We start from the raw sequence: 13,001 nt of genomic DNA, 5'->3' as shown, positions 1-13,001 counted from the left end.
AGCCCATGGAGTGTCAACCCAACTGGGGTCAAGGACTCCATTCCCCCTCCCAGCCCTAAAAACGAACTTGGCATTATAATCATAAACCAGCATTTTAGCTGCTCTAATGTACACGGAATAAAGCAAAAGCATTCAACATCCTGCACTGCCCCTCCCACAACACAGCAGACACCATAGAGGCCAGCAGAGTGGTGGCGTCACTCAGTGGGTCGGTGGGCAGCACAGATCTGGCACAGAAAGGGTCAGCCCATGATCTGAGAGCTGAAGGACAAAAGGAAAGAGATAATAATCCAGCCAGCAAAGACCCAAAAACAGCCTGGATGCAGCACTGCCCTCGTCTGGCCACTCTCCCCACCCCCAACCCCGGGCCCCCTTCTCCAACCTGGAAGGTGTCCTGCTCCTGCCAAAGGGGATTCAGAAGACCAACACCTGCCTTAGGCAGGTTTCAAAGCAGATATACCCAGTTTACTTGGAAGCAAGTACCTTCCAGAATTTTTATTTGCTGCATTTAAAAAACACCTAAGGCTGTTTGTGTGGTTCTTCCCTAAACCCTCAATCCTGCCAGGCCAGTTTTAACACCCAAGGTCCTTTCAGGACCCCAGGCTGTAGGAGAGACCACTGAATCACCGAGGACAAGACGATGGTGGCCCTTGGCCAAAGTTTCTCCAAACGGAGCCAGCTGCTCCAGACAGCTGGTAATACTCTCCAGAAGTGGCAACTCTGAAGGAAGTACTTAGACAGGTGCCTGCCTGATGGAGGAGGTTTCAGGCTAGCCCTCCCTGGATCCCTGGCCAGAGTGGTCATCACTGGCCCCAGGAGGAATCAGGCTGCCAAAATATTCTTGCAACTCAAGCAGGGCCCGGAAGCGATGGGAGATGATGTTCTTCTCAGCCTTGGGCATCTCTGCATACCTAAGGGGTGATAGCAGTAGCTCAGAGAAGAGGCAGTTCAGATTTAGGGCCCCCCCACCCTAACCTGGAGTCCAAAACTCAAGAGTCCCCAGGAAAGGGTAGCTTCTGGCAGCCAGAGTTAATCTGTAAAATTGGACGAAGTCTCAAATTCCACTTTAGGTAGAAACCCATATTAATGAGTGTGGAAGGATATCAAACTTGTTTTAGTGTGTCTAAAAGTCATTAAAGGGAAGCTGGGGACAGGGGGATGAGCTGCATGTTTGATCAGCTTTGTCATCTGTTGACAGGAAGCAGTGGGCCTGACAGAGCCAAACACAGCAATCTCCTCTAATGCACTCTGGGCCAGGAAGCGGGTAGGGGTGGCCTTGAACAGCCGGCCAGTGGCCTGCCATCCATGTCAGGACTCCAGTGAGGGGAGAATCCCATACTCAAGTCACTTTGAGATCTATGTCACTATGCCACCAGCCACTGCGGCCATTCACATTTAAACCATTTACGATTGAGGCGGGGCAGGGTGTAGCTCAAGTGGTAGAGTACATGCCTAGCATGCCTGAGGTCCTGGGTTCAATCTCCAGTACCTCCACTGAAACATCAAATAAACAAATAAACCAAATTACCTCCCCTGCAAATAAATAAACAAACAAACCAATTACGATTGAGTAAAGATAAATTCAGTTCCTCAGTTGCCCTAACCACATTTTAAATGCTCCACAGCCACGTGGAGCTAGTGACTACTAGACTGCACAGTACAAATATATAACATTTGTTTCACCAAAGAGCATTCTTGGACAGTGCTGCTTCATAGTGTCCTCAGCTCTGTCTGGCTATTGACAGCCCCAGCCACGCTCCCTAAGGGCCCCTCCAGCCTGGCAAACCTGATTCCAATAATGGCCGACATGTCCTGTATATATAGGGGGTTAGTATAAAATACTGAGAACACTTGGCACTGTAGGGGTTTAGTGTGGAGCCCACCAAAGGCTAAACAAGTGTTAACATTTTTCCAAACTAAATGGGGGTCAGGAAATCATCCCAGGAAACTGACAAGCTAAGGTCAGAGAGGGGAAGTCGCTGAAGTCACACAGCTGCTCAGTGGAGCTGGAGCCCAAGCCCCGGACTTCCAGCTACGCCCAGCTGCTTCCCCCACTGTGGACTGGGCCACCCAGATTCCTTGCGTCCATCCCAGCGGAGATGCCTTCAGCCAGAATGGCACCTCAGAGCCCGCCCCCACCCATGTCCGCATGCCTGCACTTGGGCGAGGCAACGACCCAACCTAGACCAGGGCCATCCCGACCCCACACCCCTGGAAGAAATTGGGGCTCCTTACGTCTGCTCGTATCCGTCGGGCTGAAAGCAGGGGTCCCAGCCAAAGTCCCGGGAGCCACGGGGCACTACGATCTGGCCCTGCCGGAGGAAAGGGGGGAAAGGTGTGTCGCTGCGCATGGGGGAGATGCACTCTGAGGAGGGCAATAGCCAGTTTGAGTTTGGTTAGTTTATGATTTCAGCTAAACCCTATTTACTAAAAACATTATTTTAAGGGGTGCAGGGTGCCAAGGAATGTTTGCTGAACACATAAATAAAATGCAGAGCAGAACTACTTTCCCCCCAGGACAGGGAGGAACCACAAGCTTGATCAGTGCACCGATACCCCTGGGACCAGCCACCCTCTCTACAACTTTGACAAACTGAAGAAGAGAGTCAACTCTGAAAAACTGACAGAAAACATTTTCCCCTAGTAGGAAGTTTGAGGGCCGTGAAATTTGCAGATAAGGCCTACACCTGCTACTATTATTACATTTCTCAAAATACAAGGGAGGTGCTAACAATTAAATGAAATAACATAATAAAAATTACTTAGCACAAAGTTCAACAAAAAAATGAACTCAATAAATACTGTTTTTAATAGGCAAGTCCCAAAAGGAAAATGTTACAAAGAGAACCAGTGTTATGAGATGTAAGGTTACCCTGAGTTTAAAAAAAAAAAAAAAAAACCCTTTAAAAATACAAGGTTGGGGGAGGGTATAGCTCAGTGGTAAAGTGCACGCTTAGCATACACAAGGTCCTGGGTTCAATCCCCAGGACCTCTATTAAAATAAATAAACAAAACTAGTTACTCCCTCCAAAAGTCATAAACCTAATTACCACCACCCCCCCAAAAACAAAAGCAACAAACAAAAAAGAGTTGTCTGAAGTCACTAAAATAAATAAATAAATAAAAACAGAAGGCAGGTAGCAGAGCATGGGGATTAGCCACATAAATTCCAAGTCATTCACACCAAAGGCAGATTTCGCCTCTGCCAGTGGGGAGCTGTGTGACCAAGGCCGTTACTGAACCACTCTGAACTTCCCCCACGCAACAGATGTTTTTTTAATACCTACAGTGAGGTAGGCAGGATTCTCAGCAGTAGGATCACAGAAGGTGCAGCCCTGCCTTCAGAGAATGGATCTCTTTAAGCAGAACAGGCATTACAACAGTAAACAAATGACTGGTTACCAACTGCACAGTGCCTTAAAGGGAACAAACTGGGAGCCGGGCTCAAGAACAACAAGAGGGAGTGACTTAGATGGGGAGCTCAGGGAAGGCCTCAGTGAGGAGGGGACACTTTGGCCACATAAAGAGGGCTAGGGCAAGAACATTCCAGGTGGAGGACACAACGGTGCCAAGGTCCTGACAGGGAGAAGGGGCTGGCATATGCGTCGCTGAAAGGACAATGTGCCTGGGGTTTAGAGAGCACAGGTGAGGACAGAACGAGAAGAAACAAGGCTACCTCAGGTAAAGGGGGGGCTGGCAAGCAACACAGTGCAAAAAAACAGCCAAAGGAGACAACAGGGAACAGTGGGGGCTGCAGTGACCAGGCCCTGTCGGCGGCGTAGCTGCTGCTCAGTCACAGTGCAGGGAGCTGGGCCTGTTCAAACGGCTGATTTTTTGAGAGAACGCTTCTGTGAAAATAGCAGATCACTACAACTAATTTTTAAAAATTTAACCAGGTAATATGATCTAGCAATCCCACTTCTGGAAGAACATCCAAAAGTACTGAAAACAGGATCTCGAGACATTTGCATACCCATGTTCAGAGCAGCATTATTCACAAGAGCCAAAATGTGGAAGCCTAATACAGGCACACCTCGGAGATACAATGGACTCACTTCCAGACCACTGCAATGAGGTGATTATTGCGATAAAGCAAGTCACATGAACTTTTTGGTTTCCTACTGCATATAAAAGTTATGTTTACACTATACTGTACTCTGTAAGTGTGCCATAGCATTATGTCTAAAAAAAAAAACCAATGTACATACCTTAATTAAAAATACTGCTAAAAAATGCTAACCATCATCTGACAATGCAGGGTTGCCACAAACTTTCAATTTGTAAAAAACACAGTATCTGCAAAGCTCAAAAAAATGAGGTATGCCTGTAAATGGATAAAGAAAAAGTATATACATACAATAGAATATCATTCATCCTTAAAAAAAGAAGATCCTGTCACACACCCTAATAACATGGATGAAACCTGAGGACATTATACTAAGTGAGATAAGCCAGTCACAAAAAGACAAACACCGCAGGATTCGTTATATGCTGTGTCTGACGTAGCCAAACTCTCAGAAATAGAAAGTAGAATTGGGGTTGCCAGGTACTGGGGGGAGGGGAGAAAGTGAAGTTGTAATTCAGTGGGCATAGTTTCAATTTTGCAAGATGAGAAAATTCTAGAGATCTGTTGCACAACAGTGCACACTACTATACCCTTAAAAATGGTAATTTCTGTTACCTGTTTTTTACTACAAAAATACAAAATTTAATCAGGCAGGGCAAAATGAAAGATCTCTGGAACCACTGGTGCAGGGCTACATGGGCTACGGTGGGACTTGGGATTTTATCCTGAGCAGAAGGGACAAAGCAGGTAAGTGATGTGCCTGAAGGTACACTCCTGCCACAAGGAGGGAGCAGATGGGCTATGGGGGGACAGGCCAGCCCAGAGGCTGGCCGAGACCCTGTGAGGAGCAGCGGAACCTAAGGGTCTGATAGATAAGCACGGGGTGTTGAAGGGCAGCTGTGCAAGGAATGAGTTGGAGGAAGAAGTAAGATTCTACATGAACATGAAAAGTTGGAAAGTCTGTGAGATATTCAAGCGAAGCTGTTGCCTCAGCAGTGGGATAAGGAGATTCAGGCCCGGAGAAGTGAGGGCTGCAGATGTGGCCCTGGGAGTTGCCACCTTCAGTTTCCACATATGCTTCTCAGGATGGCATACAGGGCAGCACTCTGGGTATACCAGGCCTCAACAGCTGTGAGCCATTGTGCGTTTCCCCAAAACAGCAGACTCAGGGGTCCGGTGAGTTCTGGGACTGACAGAACTTCTAGCAGCGGTACCCAGGGGCGTGCCTGACTGAGCAAAGCCCTGGTAACTCGTTCTGGCCCTGGGGCGCCTTCCCCACCTCCTGCAGTGTCATCGTGAGTCACAACGCCCTCCGGCGGCATTCGGGAGAAGGAGCATGGGTACGCACCGAGGTCCGGCCCCTGAACAGGCGCACAGGCTCACTTGGATCCCCAGTGCTGAGTGCGAATGTGCAGAGCGCGTATGCTGACTTGTCTTGGAACCCGGCCAAGAGCTGATGGAGACCTGCGGGCAGGTGCAGATAGGGCTCAGCACTCTCTATCCTGCCCAGCCCCAGCTCCGACTCCCCACTCAGAGGGTTGGCATCAGGGAGGGGGTGGTTATACATTATCACCGGATAGGCCTTGTGTTGATAACGCAGGAAGTTGGGTGATGGGGACATGGGGTTCATTATTCTGTTCTACTACTGTACTTGTTTTAAATGTTCCACAATATAAAGTGTTTTTACAAGTACCTAAACAGGGAACATTCTGGCCTGCAACTGTGGGTTTCAAGGTATGCACTGTTGGGACAGCCCCCACCCCACCCTCCTCCCCCACTGAGGCAAGGACAGGCAAGCAGTCAGTAGGGCCAGTCCCTCTCTGAGACCAGAATCAACTAGAGCTCCTCTGTCCCTCTGTCCCTCAAACTTCACCCCCACCCTCTCCTCCCACATCTCAGTGCTCCCTGGAGCGAGGTGAACCAGGGAAGTGTGAGCAGCAGACTATAGACGACAAAACAGGTAGGTGGAGGCTCCGGGTAGGGGATGGAACCTGAGATTCTTGATTACTTGTTGGGGGTCCTCCCCTAGAACCCTGAGATTCCTAATTCCCAACAGATCTAAAGAAAGAGACAAATGGGAATGATACCTTCAGGCTTTAACTTCTCCAGAAACCACTTTCTGTAAGAGAAATAAAAGGTGAATCAGACACCACGAGCAGATGGATATTCCCATCACCTCCTGTCCCGGCTGCATCCCCCAGGGGTTAAAGCCCTGGGAGAGCCAAGGAGGAAAGATAAATGTCTCAATTCAGAATGAAAATAAATAATCCAACAGGAAAAGGAATGAGAGCAAACAGGCAACGCACAGAAGAATCGATAAACCAACGAAGGCCTCAGCCTCACTGGTAATTAGTGAAATGCAAATTAAAATTGCACGTGATAACATTTCACACTCCCCATGTTGCAAAATATTTCCGTCATAAAATAGTGCTAATAAATAAATAAATAAACCTGATTACCTCCCCCAGGGGAGGGTTTAGCTCAGTGGTAGAGCTGCTATTTAGCAGGCACGAGGTCCTGGGTTCAATTCCCAGTACCTCCATTAATTAATTAATTAACTAATTAATTATAAAACAGTGCTGGTGAGAATACAGAGCAATGTATACTGTAAGTGTACAGGGGTGCTACTCCCTTGGCAAATAGGCAATCCGAAAGTTACACACTTGTCCTTGACCACCACGAGTTTGAACTGCACAGGTTCACATAAAAGCAGGTATTTTTCAATAGCAAATACTACAGTAATACAGGGTCTATGGTTGGTTGAATCTGCAGATGCTAACAAACTGCAGACACGGAAGGCTAACTATAAGTTATATGCAGGTTAACCCTCCACCTTGTTCATGAGTCAACTGTATACATACCCAAGACCCAGCAAATTGGGGTTTTGTACCCTGGAAATACACAAAGACCTTCTGAGGGGGTTCAGGGTAATGGATAGTTTTAAGGAAATCCATTTGCAGATCTCAACTTCATTTCCTCTTTCATGAAAGTGATCTGTCCATAAATATACCTCTCCAATGGGCAGGTTCCCTCGCCCATCTCCATTTACACAATCACATTCTCACACTTTACAAAAGAAAGGCATGCCTCTCCCCCACCCCTAATCCTTCCTCAGGACAATCTGAAATATTGATTTTGATGCCAAGATAGTGAATGACCTGCAATATCAAGTAACCAATCATTTCAAAGTTCATGTGGTTTTGTGGCCAGGGCCCTGCAAAGGGTTGGGGGAGCACTCACTCACATGTAGGGGCCAGGGAGGCCCCCGAGGGCATTGAAGCACAGACAGGTGTCCTCCACCAGCACAGGGCCCTGCACCTGCAGCACAAGGACATGCAGCCCTGAGACCTTGGCCCAGCAGCAGGCCCCGCCTCTGCCCAGAATTCTTAGGCCACCCAGGCCAGGCCCACAGCTACTTGGGATCTGCAATAGCAGCAGCAGATAGAGGCCTATCTGCTGGGGGAACAGCCCTTGGCTGATCTCTTATCTTCATTTTAATGATAGCAACACCGAAGCCATGGCAGGTTGTAAAGCTTGCTCTGGGCACAATGACAGGAGACCTGGGATTCATACTCTAAATAGCCTGATTCTTTAGTGTTCTTCTGCAGCTCCACAGAGATGTGTGAGTGCAGGGTGGAAACGTGTGGGGAGAATGTAGGTGCTGGAATGTATGCACCTGAGAACTGGGAAGAGAGAACTGTGTGTATGTATATGTGCTCATCTGGGGGGATACTACGCAGTCAAGGTTGAGAAAGCAATATTCCAGGGCCAAAACCGACTCTAGCCTAGCTAGGCCTGAGCAGGTCCTTTAAGGCATGACAAACTGTGCCCACCATATTCTCTGCCTGTCCTCAGCAGGCACAGACCCCAGGAGCCACCAGAACAAAAGGTGCAGATACAGGACACGTGTGGAACAAGCACCTGGCGAGCTGCTTCTTGACACTTCTGAATGGAAATCTCATCAGGCTCTCCTTGGTACTCTGGCACTTATCAGGAAAACAGACACACACAGTCAGGTCAAGGGGAGACAGAGAAACTGAATCATCTTAAAAAAAAAAAAACCAAAACCAGTAACAACAACAAAAACTAAGCAGACATACGGTCAATTTTCTGTGCCACCAAAGTGCATGGAAATTTATCTCCTAGAATCTGAGTGACCTGTTCCAAAATGAAAGAACATTTATCACCATTGGTTTAATGATTCCCATTACTACACAAGCTGTCATCCACCTTTCTCCTGTTGGTTCCCTAAAGCTCACCAAGTCAGGCCCATGAGCCTCACCCCAGTATTCAGGGTCCCACCCCAGCAGGTCAGCTTCCCCATCTCCTCACTCTCCTATCCCTTCCTCCTACTTCATGACTCTGTTCACGATAACCACCTGTCCAGAACACCCTCTTCCTTTCTCAATGCTCCCAGAACCCTTCTCTATCCTCCTAGGCCAGGAATTTTCTCTTGGGGGTCACCCAGGTTTCAGGTCTGTGAACTTGGATGGGAAAAAGAAAAACCTCTTTATTGTCACTAACCACTAGCTGAAATTTAGCATCTTTTTCAACTGTGAATATAGGCAACAAATCAAAATAGCATTAGCAATTTCTGTGACATTTAAACCAATTTAAATCACAGAAGTTGTCATATCCCATTACACTTGTAGCAGAGATCTCAAAATATTATTCACAATTTTCACTGTTTAAATTATAATTATACACACTGCTGGATTGAATCCTCTAATGTATTAATAAAGCATATGTAACTAGATCAGAAATATTTATAACATTTTCAGTATTGTACTTCAATAGAATTGATTTCCCTTCTTAGCCTATGTATTTTATTTTGTACATTGAAAAATATTTTCCTGAGAAAGGGTCCACAGGTTTCATCATTCTACAAACATGGTACAGTGAGATGAAGAATTAAAACTCCCTACTTTGGGGCAACTTCAAGTCCGTATTTTCTACTGAGCCTCCTCTGGCCACTCTAATCTCTTCTTTAAATGTGGGAGAGCCACATTCACAACCAGAGGTAGAGATGGGCTTGGAAGCTGGCACCCACCATCTTGCATAGAGCTCTGTTCAGGGTGGCACTGCTTGTGTACTTGACTGGTCTGGCCTCAGGATCCCAAACCTTTTATCAGCACAGGGCTCTAGCTTCTGAGAAGGACACCCTGTAATGGCACAGAACTGCCATTGGTCCCTATGCTGTGGACAAATGAAAGGTTCCCTAGTGACTGCGCCCCACTAGTTTGCCTCAGATGTATCTAGTGGGTGTCATCCTGATTCCCCACACATGACCCATCTCCTTGGCCATGGCTGCCTGAGCAAGGACAAATCTTTGACCCAAGCAAGGCCAATCAGAGCTGATGTCTGGCAGAAGCCTCACTGCCTCCTCCATTAGAAGGGAAAAACGCAGAAAGACCTCAAAAAGGAAAAGAAAGGAGCATCCAGAGAGAACTACAGAGTCCCCTCGAAAGGGACTCCTGAGAAAGATTCAAGACCTGTGGGACAGTTTACCACTGTGTTCCCATAATTGTCACATGATGGTTTATGTGAGCTTCCTGTGTGTCTTTACTAGTTGCAGCCAAAGCTATTCCATCAACCCTCAGAATCCTCACAGCTAGCCACAAAGTCCGGGTTGGAACCATTGCTTCCTTCATTCCTTCTCTCCACTGCGCTGTGAAGCAGACCTCCTGCATCATTCTCATTCCACACAAGCGGAAAGAGGCTGAGAACGTTTATGGGCCATGGTCGGGGGTGGACGGCTCAGTTTGGATGCTCCACGCCCTGTCCGGCCGCTGACATCCCCAGGCCAGGAGCGAGGTCTGGATCAGCTCTAGAGGGATGTATGAGTTGGGTCTGGGGTCTAGCTTTTCAAAACCCTCCCTCATTCTATCAAGGTCAACCCCGAGTCGTCCCCACTCTGCACACGTGGTGGTCCCACTCCGCGCGGCCCATCAGGTTCCCCATCCAACCCACCCCTCCGGCTCCGGCTCTCGTTCCGTCCACCCGCGTGCCTCCCTCCGTCGGGAAGCTCCTTCTTCGCCCTATCCCCATCGGCCTTGCCACCCGCTACCCCTCAACCACCTCCTAGTCGGCTTCCCACACCCTCCCGGCACCTCCTCCAGCTTCTTGGCGTTCCCTGTGACAAACACGATCTTCTTCCCAACCAAGGAGGCAGCCATCGTGAACCCGGTAACCCGCAGATCCACCGGAAGCCCTTCTGCCTCGAGTCGCCGGCACTTCCGGCTGGCGGCGGAAGGGGGCAGCTCAGTTTCCGGCCTGACGTCCTGGAAAGGCAGCCTCTGGATGCAGCTGCGCTCCCTGAGCGGTAGCGGCGGCAGTCGGACACCTTCCCGGCGGAAAGGCCGAGGCTGGCGCCCAAAAGCCTTGTTCAGACCCTCGAGAGTATAGCGCTCTTTTCCAGATGGGCAGCCTGGGGCGCCGAGCGCGGCTTCCCTGCGTCCGAATTGCTAGGGTCTTCCCCACACTGGAGGTTGAGCCGAGAACAGCCCCTCCCGCCAAATGACGCTCTCTAGGCCAGAGGAGACCATTCCAACCACCCGCCCCACCCCTGCTTTCGCCCCTCTCTAGGGCAGTGGCACCAAGGGAAGCAAAGAACCCCTCGTCCCTACCCCGAGGCCGATGATGAACTGCAAGCCTAGGCTCTATGCGATTCGCCTTAACCGCGGGCACTTCTGAAGCTGTCTCTGAGAACTATTTCTTTCTGGGCAAGTGCTCCCAAACCCGGATCTTTATCTTGACCTCACCTTCAGCCCCAGTCCCGTAGCTCCTCCTTGCCTGTCAGCTTAGATCTACTTGACTGTGATTTTAAACTGGCATAGCCTAGAGCTAGCCTGGTCACCCATCTCCCAGACTTGGGACTTTAGTATTTTGACTCCCTTATTACCTCATCCCTCAAGTCCATCATCCCTTCTCCGTAGCCACCGTCTCAGCCAGATCTCTTCATTCCCAACACAGTAAAGAGTAGAAAGTGGCCCAGGCGACCTGCATGTGCGATGGGCCTTGACCCACCGCTGACACCCCAATTGGACAATTCAGCTCTCCGGCTCCTTCATGGACTCAGCAACCAAGGGCTAACAGCAAGGGCAGATTCAGGGCCAGCACTGCTATTGAGGTAACTCCTGTCAGAGGAGTATCATTGTAAGTCTGGAGGGCTCTCAGTGCCTGGATGGCTTATTTTGCTTAATGTTATAGACCGCTGATAATCCCAGTGAATTTTTTTTAGACTTCAGAATTGGTCCTCAGGGAATATCCAAAAAATCCTTTGTTCAATGACTTTACCATAGTGAGAGTATTGCACAGATCAAAAGGAATTACTGTGCCATAAGGCAGGTCCTGAAGTTTCCTATTCAGTGCCCTTTCTACCATATGATCTGTGAGGCTTCTCGGAGTTGACCTGGGAAGTAGTGAGTTAGAACAGGGAATGGTTGCCCTCCCTCTGTGTCATCTGTCTTCCTTCTTCACGAAGTCATGGTGAATCCTCAGGGAGGTGGAGGGGCAGAGGAGTTTCCCCTCAGCAAAGCTGACATCCTGACTGTTGAAAGCTTCAGCTACAGCCATAGGCTAGGAGGAGCTTGCCAGGGACTGAGGATAGGCACTTGGTGTACCACAAACAAGTACCATGTGCTATGATTAGCACGATGACCCTTGGGAGCACTGGGTGCTGGGAGAACCATCTAGACTGGGGAGGCACATCAGTCACTTAGCAAGCTATGGGAGCCTACAAAGGGTTATTAAAAGCAGGCAGTATTGTGAATTGATATTCACTTTAAATAGACCTCATTCTAAATCTGGAGGTCTTGGAGCCCAAGAGGTTGGGGGGAGGGAGGAAATAAGTGATTACCCAAAACTATGCAGAAGTTTGTGTGATCTTTAGTCAGATTTCTTGATTTCAAGTGATGGAAATCCTCTGAGCAACAATAAAACAAAACAAAACAAGACAAATGTATTGATTGCTTCTCTTAACTAATGAGCCAATGCATAGAGATAGTTTCCCAGTTGTTCTGAACAGAAAGGAAAGGGATTGCATTATTCAGTCATTAAATAGACTATGCTAGAATTAAAACGTGAATTCTTACCTCCTTTAGCAAAGAATATGACAGGAAATCTCTTTGGAATTGCATTCCCCTTAATTGTGGGGGAACCCATTTAAGCAACGGACAATTCTTGCCCTCTAAGGAGATTGTCAGGTTCTATCACTTCTACCTCTGAAATAGTTCTTGAATCGGTTTCCTCCTCACCAGTTCACTGCTACTGTCATTAATCCAGCCCTCTTCTGTTCTTGCTTGGACCAGGGCAGCAGCTGTCTCATGTTGTTCTCCCTGCCATCTTCCACCCCATCCAGTCCATCCGTAAACCTTAAGCAATGTGGTTGGGGTCCAGGAACCTAAGAATCTGAGAATTCCAAATGAAAACCATTAAAGTGATATATAATCTGTTTAAGGCAGCAGGAAGTGTTATTTCTCTGTTGACATTTTGTTGTTTTACCCTTTCAAACAACTTTCAGTGCACATACAAATTATACACAAAAATGTATAAAGTCAAGAAGTTTTATTAAAAAGTAAAAATTACTATATATAAAATAGACAACAAATTTCTTCTATATAGCACAGGGAACTATATTCAATATCTTGTAGTAATCTATAATGAAAAACAACATGAAAAGGAATATATGTATGTATATGTATGACAAACATTATGCTGTACACCAGAAGTTGACACCTTGTAGCCGCCGATACTTCAATAATAATCATAATAATTTTATTACGGCAAATTTCAAACTTGCACAAAAATGTCAAACCTAGGAAAAAAGAGAGAAAAGAGCAATACAATGAATCTCTATAAACCCATTAACCAGCTTAAATGATTATCAACATTTATGTATATTTTAGAAGCGTTATTCTGCCATTTTTGCTTGTTT

General features: G+C 47.6%; 1 protein-coding gene across 3 annotated transcripts; it reads right to left on the bottom strand.

Annotated features, from left to right (window-relative positions):
* Positions 1-464: 464 nt before the first annotated feature.
* Positions 465-10,292, bottom strand: ITPA (inosine triphosphatase). Of its 3 annotated transcripts, none has more exons than XM_064475840.1 (8): positions 10,177-10,292; positions 8,167-8,224; positions 7,988-8,052; positions 7,311-7,384; positions 6,154-6,185; positions 5,415-5,530; positions 2,236-2,312; positions 465-911 (listed from the first exon to the last, which is right to left on the bottom strand). In XM_064475840.1, exons 1-8 carry the CDS (start codon positions 10,240-10,242, stop codon positions 770-772), a joined length of 630 nt encoding a protein of 209 aa, XP_064331910.1. In that variant the 5' UTR covers positions 10,243-10,292; the 3' UTR covers positions 465-769. The 3 variants fall into 3 exon arrangements, with proteins under 3 accessions (XP_064331910.1, XP_064331912.1, XP_064331911.1); XM_064475842.1 differs by lacking the exon at positions 10,177-10,292 and adding an exon at positions 9,117-9,220; XM_064475841.1 differs by lacking the exon at positions 8,167-8,224 and having other exon boundaries at positions 7,307-7,384.
* Positions 10,293-13,001: the final 2,709 nt, after the last annotated feature.

The sequence above is a fragment of the Camelus dromedarius genome, chromosome 18 (assembly GCF_036321535.1).
Source record: "Camelus dromedarius isolate mCamDro1 chromosome 18, mCamDro1.pat, whole genome shotgun sequence".
Taxonomy (NCBI): domain Eukaryota; kingdom Metazoa; phylum Chordata; class Mammalia; order Artiodactyla; family Camelidae; genus Camelus; species Camelus dromedarius.
This window is presented reverse-complemented; position numbering and strand designations above follow the sequence as displayed.